The sequence below is a fragment of the Engystomops pustulosus genome, chromosome 10, assembly GCF_040894005.1.
Source record: "Engystomops pustulosus chromosome 10, aEngPut4.maternal, whole genome shotgun sequence".
Lineage (NCBI taxonomy): Eukaryota > Metazoa > Chordata > Amphibia > Anura > Leptodactylidae > Engystomops > Engystomops pustulosus.
In genome coordinates, this window is record NC_092420.1 from 91,188,349 (window position 1) to 91,210,626 (window position 22,278).

General features: G+C 42.5%; 1 protein-coding gene across 5 annotated transcripts in view; it reads right to left on the bottom strand.

Annotated features, from left to right (window-relative positions):
• Positions 1-22,278, bottom strand: part of ST3GAL3 (ST3 beta-galactoside alpha-2,3-sialyltransferase 3) — a 161,862-nt gene that overhangs the window by 64,627 nt on the left and 74,957 nt on the right. For 3 of the 5 annotated variants that reach the window (XM_072127461.1, XM_072127460.1, XM_072127462.1), the window contains 2 exons: positions 20,017-20,142; positions 544-586 (listed from right to left, as the gene is read on the bottom strand). In XM_072127461.1, the coding sequence (XP_071983562.1) occupies positions 544-586; positions 20,017-20,142 (169 nt within the window). The remainder of the gene's footprint in view (positions 1-543; positions 587-20,016; positions 20,143-22,278) is intronic. The other 2 variants (XM_072127463.1, XM_072127464.1) reach the window with 1 other exon arrangement.

Below are 22,278 nucleotides of genomic sequence, written 5' to 3' on the forward strand. Positions count from 1 at the left end.
TTTATTGTGCAATTCTTAATACTCACACTCACTCCTAATGCTCACACTCAATACAACAGATCACTAGATGTAGCTCCTAACTATGGTTACAACAAAAATTACAATAATCCTTTGTGAGCAGGTACAGATGTATCAGAAGTAGAGGGAAAATGGAACAGTGTGTGACATGCAGATACTGACGTATATACGGCATGAGCTGGATCTTTCTGATGTCACAGATGTGCTGTGCTCTTCCTCCCCTATCACAGCACGTAGAATCACAGAAACGGAAGTTGTGTCTTGAGTTAATCTGCCACTCTTTTTAAACTGTATTTTTGGTAATTTTTGGAACAAACTTAACTCATACAGGAGTTCAATATAAAGTCAAAATTCTGCCACTTTTTTATTGAACATGACTTTTCTTCCAACTTGATTAAAAATGATACATATCATATACAATCAATTCTTCCGGTGTATACTCTACTGTATATATTACAATAGAAAAAACTTTATTACAGAGAAATAAAATGGTCACAAACCCGCAAGGAACAAACCATTACTTACAGTTTAGAATCCAATTTAAGTAGAAATCCGAGACGATCATATTCTGAAATTACAAAAAAAAAACAGCAAACGGTTAAAAGACAGTCATAAATTTGTGGATAAAAACTAAAGATGTCCTAGCTGGTAACACTGAGCTTGTGCCATCATCATGTCTTATTTAGCCTTCTGTACATGCTCTCCAAAGCTGAGAGGCCGAAGTCTTCACCGTGCCGCCTAACGCAGAACCAATGTGACCAGCGCCACATGAAACGTGGTGACGATGGGCCAGAATAGAGACCCCCACAAATACAAGACTCACTCTTCCCCACCGCTGTCTCCTCATTACTTATGCTGTTTCTGGGAAATATGACTCACTAATATTTACATAAGGATAACATTACCCATCATTCATGCATTTCACACGGCGACTAAGAATAGGAGTCTGTATATTGAAGGGAATGCCCATATATCCCGGACCCCACGACCTGGTAGGATTAGAACAAGATATACATATCGAGAAGCCACCAATGCATCGTGCAAACACAAGCAGCCAGCAAAGCGTGGGAAGTAGCCTGCAATGCAACGTGCCGATTGGCATTTATACATGTAATAACTCAGTTATACAAGATGGATACACAGGAAGGGGGAGCCAGCAATGTCCAATGGATGTTTAGTTAGCGTGAAGCATCAATGTTCCCATGTGAGTGCCGTCTGTGAGACCAGTCATTACATGAAGAAGTGAGTGCCAAGCCTGTGGTGATCCTGGGTTATGATACCGGTACTGCGGGAATGTCATGTACCAGGAAGAGTCTATCCTTTCTGTTATATCATTAACTTATAAAGTCCCTGTTGTGAAATTCTGTATATTACAATGATATCTTTCCGGCTGCTTTGTTTTTAGAAGTAAACACCTGGATACAAAAGTGTGTTTTAGCTCTTTTCTCTAACAAATTTTAAAACTGTTTTCCATTCTTAGGGTAGGATAGGTCAATTTCAGCCTGTTCTTATGGTAGGACAGTTCATTAACAGCCCGTCCTTAGGAAAGGATAGGTCATTAACAGCCCGTCCTTAGGATAGGATAGTTCCTTAGTAGCCTGTTCCTAGGTTAGGATAGAATAGGTCATTGGTCTCCTGTTCCTAGGATAGGATAGGTCATTAGTCTCCTGTTCCTAGGATAGGATAGGTCATTAGTAGCCTGTTCCTAGGATAGGATAGGTCATTAGTAGCCTGTTCCTATGATAGGATAGGTCATTAGCAGCCTGTTCCTAGGATAGGATAGGTCATTAGTCTCCTGTTCCTAGGATAGGATATGTCATTATTAGCCTGTTCCTAGGATAGGATAGGTTATTAGTAGCCTGTTCCTAGGATAGGATAGGTCATTAGTCTCCTGTTCCTAGGATAGGATAGGTTATTAGTCTCCTGTTCCTAGGATAGGATAGGTCATTAGTCTCCTGTTCCTAGGATAGGATAGGTGATTAGTCTCCTGTTCCTAGGATAGGATAGGTCATTAGTAGCCTGTTCCTAGGATAGGATAGGTCATTAGTCTCCTGTTCCTAGGATAGGATAGGTCATTAGTCGCCTGTTCCTAGGATAGGATAGGTCATTAGTAGCCTGTTCCTAGGATAGGATAGGTCATTAGTCTCCTGTTCCTAGGATAGGATAGGTCATTAGTAGCCTGTTCCTAGGATAGGATAGGTCATTAGTCTCCTGTTCCTAGGATAGGATAGGTCATTAGTAGCCTGTTCCTAGGATAGGATAGGTCATTAGTCTCCTGTTCCTAGGATAGGATAGGTTATTAGTAGCCTGTTCCTAGGATAGGATAGGTTATTAGTAGCCTGTTCCTAGGATAGGATAGGTCATTTGTAGCCTGTTCCTAGAATAGGATAGGCCATTAGTAGCCTGTTCCTAGGATAGGATAGGTCATTAGCAGCCTGTTCCTAGGATAGGATAGGTCATTAGTCTCCTGTTCCAAGGGTGGGATAGGTCATTAGTAGCCTGTTCCAAGGGTGGGATAGGTCATTAGTAGCCTGTTCCTGACCATTGTGGGTGTGACAATTGGAACCCCATCAAATCCTCTGACTGTAGTAGTTTTAGCGGTGAGGCTACACTTTGGATGGAGCAGGAAGCAGACATCTCCATAGGGTAGCAGCCATCCCAGCTCAAGGCAGGTGCTCCTCTTATATATGTGAATAGGAGCGACACCTGCAGTAACCCCAGTCATCCTCTACACTAAGGACGGAGCTGTCCGCTTGTCCCATGTACAGTATGTTAAGGGATCTGCTGATATAGGGGTCAATACTTGTATGGGCTGTTCTAACCCACGCCAACCGCAGGTGGGACAAGTGGCCTGACCCGTCAGATATCACCGTCCAATGTCCTATGTATGGGATGTTGGGAGAAATCAATGTTCTACACGAGACTGAAAGATACATACTAACATTATCTTTAGGTCTGCATAACAGATGTATACCTAAAATTGTAAGAGATTTTCCAAAACTCAGTCTGAGAGAATTATTATATTATATATTATAAGAAGAGCGGTGGTGGCTTCATGTTTGATTTGAAAGAGCAACACAAAATCTCTTTAGGCAAAGTCAACACATAAACCATGTACACTGGACCTGAGAGCTCCTTACAGGCGAGCCGCACTCCTGCACACGTAGCTGACAGCCAAGCTGATGGGCTCTGAGCTCAGTGGAATTGCCTCACGGCACAATGAGATGGAGAGGGATGGCAGGACGAGGAGGATTGCATGTCTGATGGGAGACAGAAGTGACTACAGGGAAGAGGCGGCGACGAGGGATAGGAATGAGCCAAAGAAAACTGGAGAGAAGAAGACGTGATGAGGTTCTGTCATCTAGGACCACACAACGTCCCCAGAACCCAACCCAATCAGGTATATACAGTAACTGATCCAACTCTACAAGTCATAACAAGGAGGCCCAGAGGGAAGGATCGCCTCTCGCTACATACTGTAGTCACAGATGTCACATATCTTCTTCTGCAGTTCTAGAAGTGTCCTTCAAAACTTCCATCTGCAGTACCACTTCTCACCACAACCATTTCTAAGGGGAACAAAACGCCCCAGGCATACCCTAGGAGCCCTCCAAATGTGAACACATCTGTCTAAAAAATAGTTTATTTTATAGAAGCAAAACTAGGAGAATCTTTTAGCAATAAAGCCAAGCTCAAGGCTCATCCCCTGAGAGCAAACCTAACCCTGCAGCGATCACTAGTCCAGCGAGTGTACAGGAGGAGTAACTATCTGGGAATTATGTCACTTGTATTGGGCATTTTCTAGCAGCTCTCATCCCTACAATTTGCAGTCCTCAGGGGTGGAGATCCATCTGCTGGGACTCAGCACTTCCCCCTCCCTTCCTTATAGACTTCTGTGTAATCTGATGGAATATTACAGAGTGTAAAGCAAATTTAGAAGGAGGGAGAGAGGATGAGCCAAAGCAGAGAAGGAATTATCCGCTCTGATGGAGTATATTACACGGTTTCTCGTCTTCGCTTGTTCTAGTGATTTATGCAAAGTTGTAGACGATTTAAGGCTCCTCCCCTTAGTCTCTTCCCTGATCTTTTACTTTTTCTCACCGTGGCCTTTGTTTTAATAATTATATCCATACAATAGTGAAAATCATTGCTCCATGTACTGATATCCTGCAGAGCCGGAGGTGCAACGAGCTGCAGCGCATAGTATAGGGCAGTAATGGCAAACCTTTTAGAGACCGAGTGCCCAAACTACAACCAAAATACACTAATCTACTGTTAAGTGCTAACATGGCATTTTAAGCAGTAATGTATTGCTACCTGTTCTTCCACGTGTTTCAATTGTATCGGCCCCCTGAAGCCACCAATACAGTTGAAAGACGGTGGGCAAATTCAGACTATCACTGTAGCTTCTCTCCAAGTTGCCTAGGACTGCAGGAAGATTTGATGGATTTGGTCATGTTTTGTGAACTCTGTTCTGGGGTCATGTCCGGAGTGCCCACAGAAAGGGCTCCGAGTGCCACCTCTGGCACCCGTGCCATAGGTTCGCCATCACTGGTATAGGGGATGGATGTAAGGCAAAGCCTGTGCCAGACATGTACAGGCGGTCCCCTACTTAAGGACACCTGACTTACGGACGACCCCTAGTTACAAACGGACCTCTGGTAATTGGTAACTTATTGTACTTTAGTCCCAGGCTACAATAATCAGCTGTAACAGTTATCACAGGCGTCTGTAATGAAGCTTTATTGTTTATCCTGGTTCTAATGACAACGCAACATTTTTAAAATCCAATAGTCATAGAGACCAAAAAAATATTTGTCTGGGGTTACAATTATAAAATATACAGTTCCGACTTACATATAAATTCGACTTAAGAACAAACCTACAGAACCTATTCTCTACGTAACTCGGGGACTGCCTGTACTATATGCAACACGGCACATGGATACACATATAGCAGATCTACAGACTGAAGCCCTGAGCTACATATCCTCTTATTATCACAGATCTGTCACAGTGACATCCTCAGCAACACTCAGGAATCTCCAAAGAAAACAAGAGAAGAGTCTCCTCCAGGCAGGGATTGTTATAATGTGAGGTCACCTCTCAGCAAGGTTCAGGCTCCACGTGTTGTATCATGAAGATACTCACTATACAGAGTGTTTAACCTTTCACATCAAAACCCCTAGAGGTCAGACCACTAAGGTAAGGCGCAGTTCACACACACGTAGCATCAGCTCAGAGGAGCAACTTCTGAAACCTAAGTATCCATCTGATCCTGCTGCTGCTTCATTTGCAACTTTTTAATAAGTATTTGATATTTATTGTCAAAAACTGAAATAATAACGTTGGCACAGAATTATTGCTCGATCCACTGCATTAGTGCAAATCCAATAAGAAGGTGCAAATTTCACAAGTTTGGTGGCTTCCTTTATATCCGGGGAGAGCAGAGCTTTCTGGTGGAAAGTCATGTCCTTTCTAAAAGGCAGATGCTTCATTTATTGTCTGGGATCAGGGCTGTTACTGGGGGGCTATAATAAATAACAAATGCTCTATACTCAGCCGTCCCTGGTGCTCTGAAGCAATGGAGCACCAATCATTACTGCAGGTCTCTGTATACAGAGGCTCAGCGAGGACACGACAACATGTCGGTTGTAGTAGGTGCACAGATGTCACCATTGAGCTTCTGTATATACACAGAGACCAGGGGAGACGGTGGCAACGCACTGAACAGGAGGGGGATTATTATTCTTATATCTTATCCGAATGTACTGTATGTTAAAAAACTGATTCAAGAAAACTCCATTAATAACTAAATGAAAGAATAAGCCACACCCACTGTTCTAGACAAAAAAAATGACAAACTCTGTACTGATCCTGAGTTACATCCTGTATTATACCACAGAGCTGCACTCACTATTCTGCTGCTGGCGCAGTCACTGTGTACATACATGACATTACTTATCCTGTACTGATCCTGAGTTACAGCCTGTATTATACCCCAGAGCTGCACTCACTATTCTGCTGCTGGTGCAGTCACTGTGTACATACATGACATTACTTATCCTGTACTGATCCTGAGTTACATCCTGTATTATACTCCAGAGCTGCACTCACTATTCTGCTGCTGGTGCAGTCACTGTGTACATACATGACATTACTTATCCTGTACTGATCCTGAGTTACATCCTGTATTATACCCCAGAGCTGCACTCACTATTCTGCTGCTGGTGCAGTCACTGTGTACATACATGACATTACCTATCCTGTACTGATCCTGAGTTACATCCTGTATTATACCCCAGAGCTGCACTCACTATTCTGCTGCTGGTGCAGTCACTGTATACATACATGACATTACTTATCCTGTACTGACCCTGAGTTACATCCTGTATTATACCCCAGAGCTGCACTCACTATTCTGCTGCTGGTGCAGTCACTGTGTACATACATGACATTACTTATCCTGTACTGATCCTGAGTTACAACCTGTATTATACCCCAGAGCTGCACTCACTATTCTGCTGCTGGTGCAGTCACTGTGTACATACATGACATTACTTATCCTGTACTGATCCTGAGTTACATCCTGTATTATACCCCTGAGCTGCACTCACTATTCTGCTGCTGGTGCAGTCACTGTGTACATACATGACATTACTTATCCTGTACTGATCCTGAGTTACATCCTGTATTATACACCAGAGCTGCACTCACTATTCTGCTGCTGGTGCAGTCACTGTGTACATACATGACATTACTTATCCTGTACTGATCCTGAGTTACATCCTGTATTATACCCCAGAGCTGCACTCACTATTCTGCTGCTTGTGCAGTCACTGTGTACATACATGACATTACTTATCCTGTACTGATCCTGAGTTACATCCTGTATTATACCCCTGAGCTGCACTCACTATTCTGCTGCTGGTGCAGTCACTGTGTACATACATGACATTACTTATCCTGTACTGATCCTGAGTTACATCCTGTATTATACACCAGAGCTGCACTCACTATACTGCTGCTGGTGCAGTCACTGTGTACATACATGACATTACTTATCCTGTACTGATCCTGAGTTACATCCTGTATTACACCCCAGAGCTGCACTCACTATTCTGCTGCTGGTGCAGTCACTGTGTACATACATGACATTACTTATCCTGTACTGATCCTGAGTTACATCCTGTATTATACCCCAGAGCTGCACTCACTATTCTGCTGCTTGTGCAGTCACTGCGTACATACATGACATTACTTATCCTGTACTGATCCTGAGTTACGTCCTGTATTATACTCCAGAGCTGCACTCACTATTCTGCTGGTGCAGTCACTGTGTACATACATGACATTACTTATCTTGTACTGATCCTGAGTTACATCCTGTATTATACCCCAGAGCTGCACTCACTATTCTGCTGGTGCAGTCACTGTGTACATGCATGACATTACTTATCCTGTACTGATCCTGAGTTACATCCTGTATTATACTCCAGAGCTGCAGTCACTATTCTGCTGGTGCAGTCACTGTGTACATACATGACATTACTTATCCTGTACTGATCCTGAGTTACATCCTGTATTATACACCAGAGCTGCACTCACTATTCTGCTGGTGCAGTCACTGTGTACATACATGACATTACTTATCCTGTACTGATCCTGAGTTACATCCTGTATTATACTCCAGAGCTGCACTCACTATTCTGCTGGTGCAGTCACTGTGTACATACATGACATTACTAAGCACATACAGCAGTGCTGTACAGGGGTCTATAACAAGTTGTAGCTCGCTTACCCCTCATACATGTTTCCCCCTCTTGTCTGTTATGTTGAAGTTTCTGGCTGAGTATGTTCTATGATGTGCTGTGGAGCAGGACTATCTCTCTGTGTGTCTCGTGGTTCCCTGTTCCCATGTGCATGAGGTGGACTGTTTTGTGTAATGTGATACAACCACAATTAATTAGGGGATGAATCACAATGTAATGAGGATTAATTTGTGAATGCAGTTCTGTATGTGAAAGGTGACACAGTGACTCACATCTCCATCACCGGATTAGTGATTCTCTGCACATAAGCAAAAGCTAACAGCGCAGGTTAGGAATATATATATATCTGATCAATGAATCAAAGGACCGTAACATCCTGCACTGAACCATAAACCTGGTGTCATGAAACCATCTGTATTGGTCTGTAATCCCAGTATTACAATATTATCTGCACTGGTGTGTAATCCCAGTATAATGATTATCTGCACTGGTGTGTAATCCCAGTATAATGATTATCTGCACTGGTGTGTAATCCCAGTATAATGATTATCTGCACTGGTGTGTAATCCCGGTATAATGATTATCTGCACTGGTGTGTAATCCCGGTATAATGATTATCTGCACTGGTGTATAATGATTATCTGCACTGGTGTGTAATCCCAGTATAATGATTATCTGCACTGGTGTATAATCCCGGTATAATGATTATCTGCACTGGTGTATAATCCTGGTATAATGATTATCTGCACTGGTGTATAATCCCAGTATAATGATTATCTGCACTGGTGTGTAATCCCAGTATAATGATTATCTGCACTGGTGTGTAATCCCGGTATAATGATTATCTGCACTGGTGTGTAATCCCGGTATAATGATTATCTGCACTGGTGTGTAATCCCGGTATAATGATTATCTGCACTGGTGTGTAATTCCAGTATAATGATTATCTGCACTGGTGTATAATCCGGGTATAATGATTATCTGCACTGATGTGTAATCCTGGTATAATGATTATCTGCACTGGTGTGTAATCCCGGTATAATGATTATCTGCACTGGTGTGTAATCCCAGTATAATGATTATCTGCACTGGTGTATAATCCCGGTATAATGATTATCTGCACTGGTGTATAATCCCGGTATAATGATTATCTGCACTGGTGTATAATCCTGGTATAATGATTATCTGCACTGGTGTATAATCCCGGTATAATGATTATCTACACTGGTGTGTAATCACGGTATAATGATTATCTGCACTGGTGTGTAATCCCGGTATAATGATTATCTGCACTGGTGTATAATGATTATCTGCACTGGTGTATAATCCCAGTATAATGATTATCTGCACTGGTGTATAATCCCGGTATAATGATTATCTGCACTGGTGTATAAACCCAGTATAATGATTATCTGCACTGGTGTATAATCCCAGTATAATGATTATCTGCACTGGTGTATAATCCCAGTATAATGATTATCTGCACTGGTGTATAATCCCGGTATAATGATTATCTGCACTGATGTGTAATCCTGGTATAATGATTATCTGCACTGGTGTGTAATCCCGGTATAATGATTATCTGCACTGGTGTGTAATCCCAGTATAATGATTATCTGCACTGGTGTATAATCCCGGTATAATGATTATCTGCACTGGTGTATAATCCTGGTATAATGATTATCTGCACTGGTGTATAATCCCGGTATAATGATTATCTACACTGGTGTGTAATCACGGTATAATGATTATCTGCACTGGTGTGTAATCCCAGTATAATGATTATCTGCACTAGTGTATAATCCCGGTATAATGATTATCTGCACTGGTGTATAATCCTGGTATAATGATTATCTGCACTGGTGTATAATCCCGGTATAATGATTATCTACACTGGTGTGTAATCACGGTATAATGATTATCTGCACTGGTGTGTAATCCCGGTATAATGATTATCTGCACTGGTGTATAATGATTATCTGCACTGGTGTATAATCCCAGTATAATGATTATCTGCACTGGTGTATAATCCCGGTATAATGATTATCTGCACTGGTGTATAATCCCAGTATAATGATTATCTGCACTGGTGTATAATCCCAGTATAATGATTATCTGCACTGGTGTATAATCCCAGTATAATGATTATCTGCACTGGTGTGTAATCCCGGTATAATGATTATCTGCACTGGTGTATAATCCCAGTATAATGATTATCTGCACTGATGTATAATCCCAGTATAATGATTATCTGCACTGGTGTATAATCCCAGTATAATGATTATCTGCACTGGTGTATAATCCCGGTATAATGATTATCTGCACTGGTGTGTAATCCCGGTATAATGATTATCTGCACTGGTGTATAATCCCAGTATAATGATTATCTGCACTGGTGTATAATCCCAGTATAATGATTATCTGCACTGGTGTATAATCCCAGTATAATGATTATCTGCACTGGTGTATAATCCCGGTATAATGATTATCTGCACTGGTGTGTAATCCCGGTATAATGATTATCTGCACTGGTGTATAATCCCAGTATAATGATTATCTGCACTGGTGTATAATCCCAGTATAATGATTATCTGCACTGGTGTATAATCCCAGTATAATGATTATCTGCACTGGTGTATAATTCCAGTATAATGATTATCTGCACTGGTGTATAATCCCGGTATAATGATTATCTGCACTGGTGTGTAATCCCGGTATAATGATTATCTGCACTGGTGTATAATCCCAGTATAATGATTATCTGCACTGGTGTGTAATCCCAGTATAATGATTATCTGCACTGGTGTATAATCCCAGTATAATGATTATCTGCACTGGTGTATAATCCCGGTATAATGATTATCTGCACTGGTGTGTAATCCCGGTATAATGATTATCTGCACTGGTGTATAATCCCAGTATAATGATTATCTGCACTGGTGTATAATCCCAGTATAATGATTATCTGCACTGGTGTATAATCCCGGTATAATGATTATCTGCACTGGTGTGTAATCCCGGTATAATGATTATCTGCACTGGTGTATAATGATTATCTGCACTGGTGTATAATCCCGGTATAATGATTATCTGCACTGGTGTATAATCCCAGTATAATGATTATCTGCACTGGTGTATAATCCCAGTATAATGATTATCTGCACTGGTGTATAATCCCGGTATAATGATTATCTGCACTGGTGTGTAATCCCGGTATAATGATTATCTGCACAGGTGTATAATGATTATCTGCACTGGTGTATAATCCCAGTATAATGATTATCTGCACTGGTGTGTAATCCCGGTATAATGATTATCTGCACTGGTGTGTAATCCCAGTATAATGATTATCTGCACTGGTGTATAATCCCGGTATAATGATTATCTGCACTGGTGAATAATCCCGGTATAATGATTATCTGCACTGGTGTATAATCCCGGTATAATGATTATCTGCACTGGTGTATAATGATTATCTGCACTGGTGTATAATGATTATCTGCACTGGTGTGTAATCCCAGTATAATGATTATCTGCACTGGTGTATAATCCCGGTATAATGATTATCTGCACTGGTGTGTAATCCCAGTATAATGATTATCTGCACTGGAGTGTAATCCCAGTATAATGATTATCTGCACTGATGTGTAATCCCGGTATAATGATTATCTGCACTGGTGTATAATCCCGGTATAATGATTATCTGCACTGGTGTGTAATCCCGGTATAATGATTATCTGCACTGGTGTGTAATCCCGGTATAATGATTATCTGCACTGGTGTGTAATCCCAGTATAATGATTATCTGCACTGGTGTATAATCCCGGTATAATGATTATCTGCACTAGTGAATAATCCCGGTATAATGATTATCTGCACTGGTGTATAATCCCGGTATAATGATTATCTGCACTGGTGTATAATGATTATCTGCACTGGTGTATAATCCCAGTATAATGATTATCTGCACTGGTGTGTAATCCCAGTATAATGATTATCTGCACTGGTGTGTAATCCCAGTATAATGATTATCTGCACTGGTGTATAATCCCGGTATAATGATTATCTGCACTGGTGTGTAATCCCAGTATAATGATTATCTGCACTGATGTGTAATCCCAGTATAACGATATCTGCACTGGTGTGTAATCCCAGTATAATGATTATCTGCACTGGTGTATAATCCCGGTATAATGATTATCTGCACTGGTGTGTAATCCCAGTATAATGATTATCTGCACTGGTGTGTAATCCCGGTATAATGATTATCTGCACTGGTGTGTAATCCCAGTATAATGATTATCTGCACTGGTGTATAATCCCAGGATAATGATTATCTGCACTGGTGAATAATCCCGGTATAATGATTATCTGCACTGGTGTATAATCCCAGGATAATGATTATCTGCACTGGTGTATAATGATTATCTGCACTGGTGTATAATGATTATCTGCACTGGTGTGTAATCCCAGTATAATGATTATCTGCACTGGTGTATAATCCCGGTATAATGATTATCTGCACTGGTGTGTAATCCCAGTATAATGATTATCTGCACTGGAGTGTAATCCCAGTATAATGATTATCTGCACTGATGTGTAATCCCGGTATAATGATTATCTGCACTGGTGTATAATCCCGGTATAATGATTATCTGCACTGGTGTGTAATCCCGGTATAATGATTATCTGCACTGGTGTGTAATCCCGGTATAATGATTATCTGCACTGGTGTGTAATCCCAGTATAATGATTATCTGCACTGGTGTATAATCCCGGTATAATGATTATCTGCACTAGTGAATAATCCCGGTATAATGATTATCTGCACTGGTGTATAATCCCGGTATAATGATTATCTGCACTGGTGTATAATGATTATCTGCACTGGTGTATAATCCCAGTATAATGATTATCTGCACTGGTGTGTAATCCCAGTATAATGATTATCTGCACTGGTGTGTAATCCCAGTATAATGATTATCTGCACTGGTGTATAATCCCGGTATAATGATTATCTGCACTGGTGTGTAATCCCAGTATAATGATTATCTGCACTGATGTGTAATCCCGGTATAATGATTATCTGCACTGGTGTATAATCCCGGTATAATGATTATCTGCACTGGTGTGTAATCCCAGTATAATGATTATCTGCACTGGTGTGTAATCCCAGTATAATGATTATCTGCACTGATGTGTAATCCCGGTATAATGATTATCTGCACTGGTGTATAATCCCGGTATAATGATTATCTGCACTGGTGTGTAATCCCGGTATAATGATTATCTGCACTGGTGTGTAATCCCGGTATAATGATTATCTGCACTGGTGTATAATCCAGGTATAATGATTATCTGCACTGGTGTATAATGATTATCTGCACTGGTGTGTAATCCCAGTATAATGATTATCTGCACTGGTGTGTAATCCCAGTATAATGATTATCTGCACTGGTGTGTAATCCCGGTATAATGATTATCTGCACTGGTGTATAATCCCAGTATAATGATTATCTGCACTGGTGTATAATCCCAGTATAATGATTATCTGCACTGGTGTGTAATCCTAGTATTATGATATTATCTGCACTGGTGTGTAATCCCTGTATAATGATTATCTGCACTGGTGTATAATCCCAGTATAATGATTATCTGCACTGATGTGTAATCCCGGTATAATGATTATCTGCACTGGTGTATAATCCCGGTATAATGATTATCTGCACTGGTGTGTAATCCCGGTATAATGATTATCTGCACTGGTGTGTAATCCCGGTATAATGATTATCTGCACTGGTGTATAATCCAGGTATAATGATTATCTGCACTAGTGTATAATCCCGGTATAATGATTATCTGCACTGGTGTATAATGATTATCTGCACTGGTGTATAATCCTAGTATTATGATATTATCTGCACTGGTGTGTAATCCCTGTATAATGATTATCTGCACTGGTGTATAATCCCGGTATAATGATTATCTGCACTGGTGTATAATCCCGGTATAATGATTATCTGCACTGGTGTATAATCCCGGTATAATGATTATCTGCACTGGTGTATAATCCCGGTATAATGATTATCTGCACTGGTATGTAATCCCAGTATAATCATTATCTGCACTGGAGCGTAATCCCAGTATAATGATTATCTGCACTGGTGTGTAATCCCAGTATAATGATTATCTGCACTGGTGTATAATCCCGGTATAATGATTATCTGCACTGGTGTATAATCCCGGTATAATGATTTGGGGGCATCTGTCACGTGGAGGTGGAGGCTCTGGGACTGAACCAGAACCATCAACAGAACCACACGTCCTGGGTGGGCCTAACTACCACCGGACATTTTACAAATAATTCTTTATGGTGAGCGGCAGGATGGGCCGTGCATGTGACGACTCGGCGGAGACGTTATATATCACTCCCAGCTGTCAGGACATAAATCTCTGATCATCAGGATACGGTTATTACCGGTGTCGCCACATACAAGGTGTCCCTAGCGGCTGTCGCTACCGTCCGCACCAGGTAATTCCAGGATTACACAGAAGCACATGACCCGGGGGATTCACTGTGATGATTACAAACCATAAATCTCAGAGAGTTACATGAAAGAGAAGCCGCAGGATCCGACCACAACCTGCAGCCGTAAATCCCCACACGACTCGTCGCGGCTTCGCTCATCTCCATTACATCGACTTGTATAAAGAACCTAGAACTTTCCTCCACAAATGAAATCCAGATGCAAAACGCTGAACATTGTAACAACATCTGCTCGTCCGCTACATGTCAGGAGAGAGGGAGGAGCAGAATCTCATTACATTCCCATTATATTGTCACATCTATTATAACATTTCATCTTGTAACCAGCAGACACAGGAGTCAGTGATACAATGTGTATTCTAACATATATAGATACATATAGGGAAGAACAGTGCAGACACAATACCAGATTGAAACACCTGTTCAGACTACAGCCTGTGTTATACATTGTCCCTGGAGAAATTTGTGAGAACCTTGTCCCTGGAGAACCTTGTGTATGTTGTAAGTAGCAGCAGCACTGTGAAATATGGGTTTGTATTCCAGGTTTGTAGCTTCTCCAAGTGCACTAGGTTGTGTCCTCACACTGCTGTGCTCTCTGTAGCCAGTGTTAGGTATTGTCCCTGGAGAGATGTGTAATCAGACCTTTGTGTCTATTGTTAGTAGCAGCAGGACTGTGAAATATGGATTTATATTCCAGAAGTGCAGCTTGGAGGGAGTGTCCTCACACTACTGTGCTGTTAGCTATTTCTGCACTTACTGATGGGAAACATAATGGGGCACATTTACTTACCCGGCCCATTCGCGATCCAGCGGCGCGTTCTCTGCACAGGATTCGGGTCCGGCTGGGATTTAAGAAGGTAGTTCCTCCGCCGTCCACCAGGTGGCGCTGCAGCGCCGAAAATAATCTTAACGCCCCGGAATGCACCATCCCATAGAAGGTGAAGGTGAGCGCTCCCCAAGCGACACATTTTCGGTTTTTAAATGCGGCGGTTTTTCCGAATACGTCGGGTTTTCGTTCGGCCACGCCCCCCGATTTCTGTCGCGCGCATGCCGGCCCCGATGCGCCACAATCCGATCGCGTGCGCCAAAAACCCGGGGCAATTCATGTACAAGCGGCGCAAATCGGAAATATTCGGGTAACACGTCGGGAAAACGCGAATCGGGCCCTTAGTAAATGACCCCCACTGTTCATTGACAAACTGGGGAAACACTGAGCCCAAAGTGTGAAAAGAAGTCAGTGAAAGGTGGTGGAGGAAGTGTCATGGTTTGGAGAATGTTTTCTGCAGCAGTGACTCTCATACAGCTACATGGCAGACTGAATACAAGCTGCTGGCTTCCCCTTATTCGGTCACTTCTGGTTGGAGGCGGCTGTGGAAGTAAGAATGCAACTTGTAAAAATGGGGTTCAGCAGATGAACTGTTAGTAGTAGATAATTACTGTATAAAGCAGATATAAATAGTCAGAGATCTCCTTCCTCGGGTACATGTAGATATGTTTCATATATAATTATATCTACTACAGAACTTTTTGATGTTCATCGTCTCCGTTCGGCGCGGCTACTGAACCTCATGTTATCTTACAAATTGTATCCAGATCAATGTGGTTTTATGTCTGGGAAAAAAATCTCATGTGTCAACTGGGAGAAGGGGCCAACAAGATACTGTCGTATGATACAATGGAGGCGTTGAAAAGTTTCAAGTGGGACTCCCTCTGGTTGATTTAGCAGGAATCTGGTTCTCTCTAAAACAAAACTTTTGGTAGATGGGATGGGGTCTTCAAAAATGTAAACTCTCAATGTATATAGTTCATATCAATCTATATACAAAGTGACAATACTGAACATATTTAATGTTGTCAAAATTGTATGAAAACAGTAATACACCCTCTTCAATAGAAATGTTAATTTCGCCTTATTGCCTTGGACACAATATAAAACAATATAAAACAATATAAAACAATGCACATAATTATACATCGCTTATCCGTATTTCAAGTTCTTGAATCCATGCAATGGGGGTCATTTACTAAGGGCCTGATTCGCATTTTCCCGACGTGTTACCCGAATATTTCCGATTTGCGCCGATTGTACCTGAATTGCCCCGGGATTTTGGCGCACGGAAATCGGGGGCGTGGCCGAACAAAAACCCAACGGATTTGGAAAAACCGCCGCATTTAAAAACCGAAAATGTGTCGCTTGGGAAGCGCTTACCTTCACCTGGTCCAGCTCGGTGTATTCCGGTGCGTTCCGATGATATTCAGCGCAGCAGCGCCACCTGGTGGACGGTGGAGGAACTACCTTCATAAATCCCGTCCGGACCCGAATCCTGTTCAGAGAACGCGCCGCTGGATTGCAAATGGGCCGGGTAAGTAAATCTGCCCCAATGTGTCCACAATAGCTCATTAAACGCCTCAATAAGGTAGATACTTCCCTATTTAAAGGGAACCTGTTCCAAAAGCTAAAAAATAATCCCCAGACAGTGGGGCTTATTTACTAAGGGTCGTCAGACTCTTCATCAGACTGTTAACGGTTTTTGGGATTTACGCAGTTTGACAGGTATTTAACAGGGGTTTGCGCTGGGATTGTGTTGCACGCAATCGGATTTTGGTGCAATCGTGCCGGCTTTCATGCGACAGAAATCGGGGGAGGGGACTGCAGACCAATAATGGTCCAATGGATGTCCTCCCCCGGCTTAAATCCTTACATCAAGATTATGAAGGACATTTAAAGGAAAATTCATAATTTTGTCAAATTCTTATGCAAAAATAATCAGCAGAGCTCAAACTAAACCAATTTATTTTTATTTTTCGGAGTCGGTCCATTATATCACAACTCTGACTGCGACTCCACAGCTCTGCTGGATTTACTGCACTTTAGAAGTAATGGATTTGGGTCTGTCCTATTATTGATTATCATCTGGTCTGGGGTCTATATTATTAGATATAGTCTGTATCATTATTTCTCTCTTCTATGGTTTAGATTGTTTGGGTGTTTCACTGCAGTATTTTCCATTGGCAGATATAGTGCGGTATACTAGGGCCCTATATGAAGGTCCACCATCTGTATTAAAAAAAAAAAAAAAAAGTAAACTATACTCAACATCCGGCTTCTTCTTCCCGCCCCCACGGCTCCGTCTTCTGCTCTTCTGGCCCGGGCGCATCACTAAGGTGTGACGTCATAGTGTATGCACCGCGCAGGTCCAGAAGATGGAAGGTCAGTTTAGATTTTTTTTCTTTCATCTGGGGTGGACATTTCAGGATAAAGGGGGCATCCGCTGGGGGGGGGGGGGGGGGGGACTTGGGGGGGTTTCTCGTGGTGTGAACAGCCCGGGCCCATGGGACACAGTCACTATGTTATCACTAGACATTAGACTATTATACCGTATAGCAGGACATTATTACTCTGTATTGGGCATCTACCAGCCCTGATCAGATCCTTCCAGTGCTCCTGACCCCGGGGCTGTGACTGGGGCTCATTACCCGACGCTCTCCGCCATTGCTTCTTCCTCAATGAACTGGGGCCCTTTTTTTATAACACGTTGTTTAATCATCGCTCCGTGTCACCAAGAGGGAACAGGAATAGAGCAACCCAGTGAGATGTATAAAGCCTGAGAGGAGCATATTGTGCGCAGGGAGTTAAGTCTTATATACGCGGCATTAAGTGATGCCGACCAATCTGGATCCGCCGTCTATGCGAGCACTGTGTCTTATACAGGGGCCCTTGTTCTGCCGCTTTATTGACAGCTCCAGTTACTTTGATCATCACTACAGATCCAGAGATGACGACATCTTCCCCCGGGGGACTTCTTTCTGATGTTTAATGAATACCAGTATTGAACTGTACAATGTAACCAACATTATGTCCGCAAGTCCTCAGAGGTTACAGATCGGAAGTGTCATTAATAAGAAAACATCCTTCTGATGCTGAAATGTGCAGGATTCATAGTACAACCTGGAGCAACGTGAGGATATTTATATTCAATGGTAAAATCATTGATCATCCAGGGATAGAAAGTTCACTGTGCACATCCAAAGTCATATCATGTATTATACCCCAGAGCTGCACTCACTATTCTGCTGCTGGTGCAGTCACTGTGTACATACATGACATTACTTATCCTGTACTGATCCTGAGTTACATCCTGTATTATACCCCAGAGCTGCACTCACTATTCTGCTGCTGGTGCAGTCACTGTGTACATACATGACATTACTTATCCTGTACTGATCCTGAGTTACATCCTGTATTATACCCCAGAGCTGCACTCACTATTCTGCTGCTGGTGCAGTCACTGTGTACATACATGACATGACTTATCCTGTACTGATCCTGAGTTACATCCTGTATTATACTCCAGAGCTGCACTCACTATTCTGCTGGTGGTGCAGTCCCTGTGTACATACATGACATTACTTATCCTGTACTGATCTTGAGTTACATCCTGTATTATACACCAGAGCTGCACTCACTATTCTGCTGCTGCTGGTGCAGTCACTGTGTACATACATGACATTACTTATCCTGTACTGATCCTGAGTTACATCCTGTATTATACTCCAGAGCTGCACTCACTATTCTGCTGCTGGTGCAGTCACTGTGTACATACATGACATTACTTATCCTGTACTGATCCTGAGTTATATCCTGTATTATACTCCAGAGCTGCACTCACTATTCTGCTGGTGCAGTCACTGTGTACATACATGACATTACTTATCCTGTACTGATCCTGAGTTACATCCTGTATTATACCCCAGAGCTGCACTCACTATTCTGCTGCTGGCGCAGTCACTGTGTACATACATGACATTACTTATCCTGTACTGATTCTGAGTTACATCCAGTATTATCCTCCAGAGCTGCACTCACTATTCTGCTGCTGGTGCAGTCACTGTGTACATACATGCCATTACTTATCCTGTACTGATCCTGAGTTACATCCAGTATTATACTCCAGAGCTGCACTCACTATTCTGCTGCTGGTGCAGTCCCTGTGTACATACATGACATTACATATCCGGTACTGATCCTGAGTTACATCCTATATTATACTCCAGAGCTGCCCTCACTATTCTGCTGCTGGTGCAGTCACTGTGTACACACATGACATTACTTATCCTGTACTGATCCTGAGTTACATCTAGTATTATACTCCAGAGCTGCACTCACTATTCTGCTGCTGGTGCAGTCACTGTGTACATACATGACATTACTTATCCTGTACTGATCCTGAGTTACATCCTGTATTATACTCCAGAGCTGCACTCACTATTCAGTGACTATACTAGCAGAGTAACATCTGGAAGAGGTTAACTGTTTGGACCAATATCCTAAGTCATGTCCTAAGGCTTCTTGAAAGTCTGACATTAATGGACAGGGAGCCTTAGAGACATAGTTTTAGTTTTTCCATAAAAATGTATTTTTGCACATTCCCTGTATTTGACCACTTTTATTAACAATTTCTTTTCCTTGTACAGAGAGGGGGTATGAATTGTTGTTTCTCTAGGTACAGTAATAAGTGCATTAGTGTGTACTTACAGACCCGGGATGCTGTATGTCCCGCAGACATTGATATCTCAGATCCGTCTCGTGAGATCGTTAGTTACGGTTCACATAAAGTCACGTCATTAGTAGAACAGGATTAAAAAAAAAGTGATTGAATAATGACCTCAAACACCTACTTATTATCGATGACTCCGGAACAACCCCTGGGCCTTTGGACTCTTTGGGCTCGGTTCTTTCCGGTACAATGTGCGTTGGGGTCACAGAGGGAAGAGTCGGGATCCCAGCTTTCCTCTCTCTCCGTCCTGTTTAACAAGGAAATCTTTCCCTCAGTAATTCAATAACCAGGCTGAAAGGGCAGCGTAAGAAAGCAAGCAGAGGTAGATGTGCCTGCATAGCCTGAGAGGGAGACAGGGCAGCGAGTTATCTGATAGCGCCTTCCCTTGGGCTGCGGTTACACGTGGCATTTTGCATCCGTTTTTTGGTCCATTTTTAAGCAGTCTGTTAAAAAACTGCTTAAAAAAGGGGTTCAAAACGCGACATGTGACCACAGCCTTAAAGGGGAGCCCTGCAGATTTTTCCACTATTTGTTCTTGTTCTTCCTGACTGATACACATTTACACAATTGGCAGAATCCTCCTACTCTGTGTGGACCCCCTGATCTCCACAACACCAGCAATTGTATGTGTAACCCCTCCGCTGTCTGCGGGAATCGCTCTAGTTATAAGAAGTCTGGAAAGCGCATCAGAAAGAATGGGGACAGCAAAAAAACTGTGCAGGAAGAAGAGCGAGCAAAGAAATCAGACATTGTATAGGATATCAGGACTCCCAATGACAGATACTGGACCCCAGGGCAGAACCAGGGATGGAAGTGACTGACCAACAGAGTATAAGTCCCCACTGCAGGTCCCTGTACACACTGACCAAGGAGACCGCAATACAAGATACAGGGACTGGCGCAGGAGCTTCAATCATCAGTTATCTCTCCTTGTTCACATGATGCAACTTTATAAACTCATAATATAAATCCAATATAAATAACACAATGGGGCTCATTTACTTACCTGGTCCGGTCGCGATCCAGCGGCGTGTTCTCCGGCGCTGATTCGGGTCCGTCGGGATTCACTAAGGTCGTGCACCCGATATCCACCAGGTGTCGCTTCCCCGCTCAGGTCCGCCAGAGTTCACTTTCTTCCCGGTGCATGTAAGTGCTGATCTTGCGACACAAATTCTTTTTTAAATTCCGCAGTTTTTCCGGGGAAAATCCCGGAATTTAAGCCAAATTCCCGGGGAAATTCGGCGCAAATCAGAAATCCTCGGGAAACCTGGCGAAAGTGCGAGAGTCGGACCCTTAGTAAATGAGCCCCAATGTATACATAACAATACCATACCATAACACTTGCTTACAGTAGTAAGCGTATACGGCCCCTTTCACACTGCAATGATTTCTCATGTGACTTTCCTTGAGGCAAAACTACACAGACCTCAGTATATTTTTCAGTGCAACTTAGAACCTTAGCGCCAGTTCACACCTCAGATATGTCATCAGTAATTACCAAGAGACTACATGAAGATAAGGTGTAATGGGAAGTTCCTTGTGTGTTCCTCCTGAACTGATGAGATAACTGAGGTGTGAACTGGCCCTTAACCCTTCAGTGACCTCAATGTGCCCTATCCATGGTCCTGAAACTTATGGAATGATGTCATTATGACCCCGTCGGTATTAGGGGACCTTTGTATTTCCGCCTTCACTGTAGCTCCTCATGATACCAACTATGTAGCAAAAATGTTACAATGAAATCAGTTGTGTAAGTGAAGAATAACCATAAAGATACATGGAGTATTTTCTGCACAGAATCTTTCCTGGTAACGTGGGAGGGTTACATCACCTAGAATGCAGTCCCCGCTCACACCTGAGCAGTTTGTGAGTTTTTTTCGTGCCTGGCAGCTATGAATGGGATGAGTCACTTCCTCTGCCCCCTGCGCCTCGTCGTCATCACCTACAAATGCAAACACTGCAGTCACATGACCCCTATTATCAAACGGCAGCGCTGCCGCCACCGCTTTCCGCTTGGCACATGTTTGTGTTTTGCTATCAACACGTCTTTCTGGTATTTTATTTGGGAATTCAAATTTCAACTTTCCATCTCTATTGCACATCAAACCTGCACCAGGATACTGCGATAACCTCGGGAAATCCCCACAGTTTCACCGTATCCGCTCTGGTAAACCTGCTGATGTCATCGCTGCAAAAGCTTTTATACGAGGAAATGTTTCAAAGTTGACCCGTCGCCCGCACGCTAGGCACAGGCTGGCCAGGAATGGACGAGTAGCCTAGAGGGGTCAGTCTGACCTCTGCTGCGGACAAGTCACTGCTTTGGTCACCTGGAAATAAATCTTCCCAAAAAATAAGTGCAATGTCCCCGAATTGGTCCAACCAG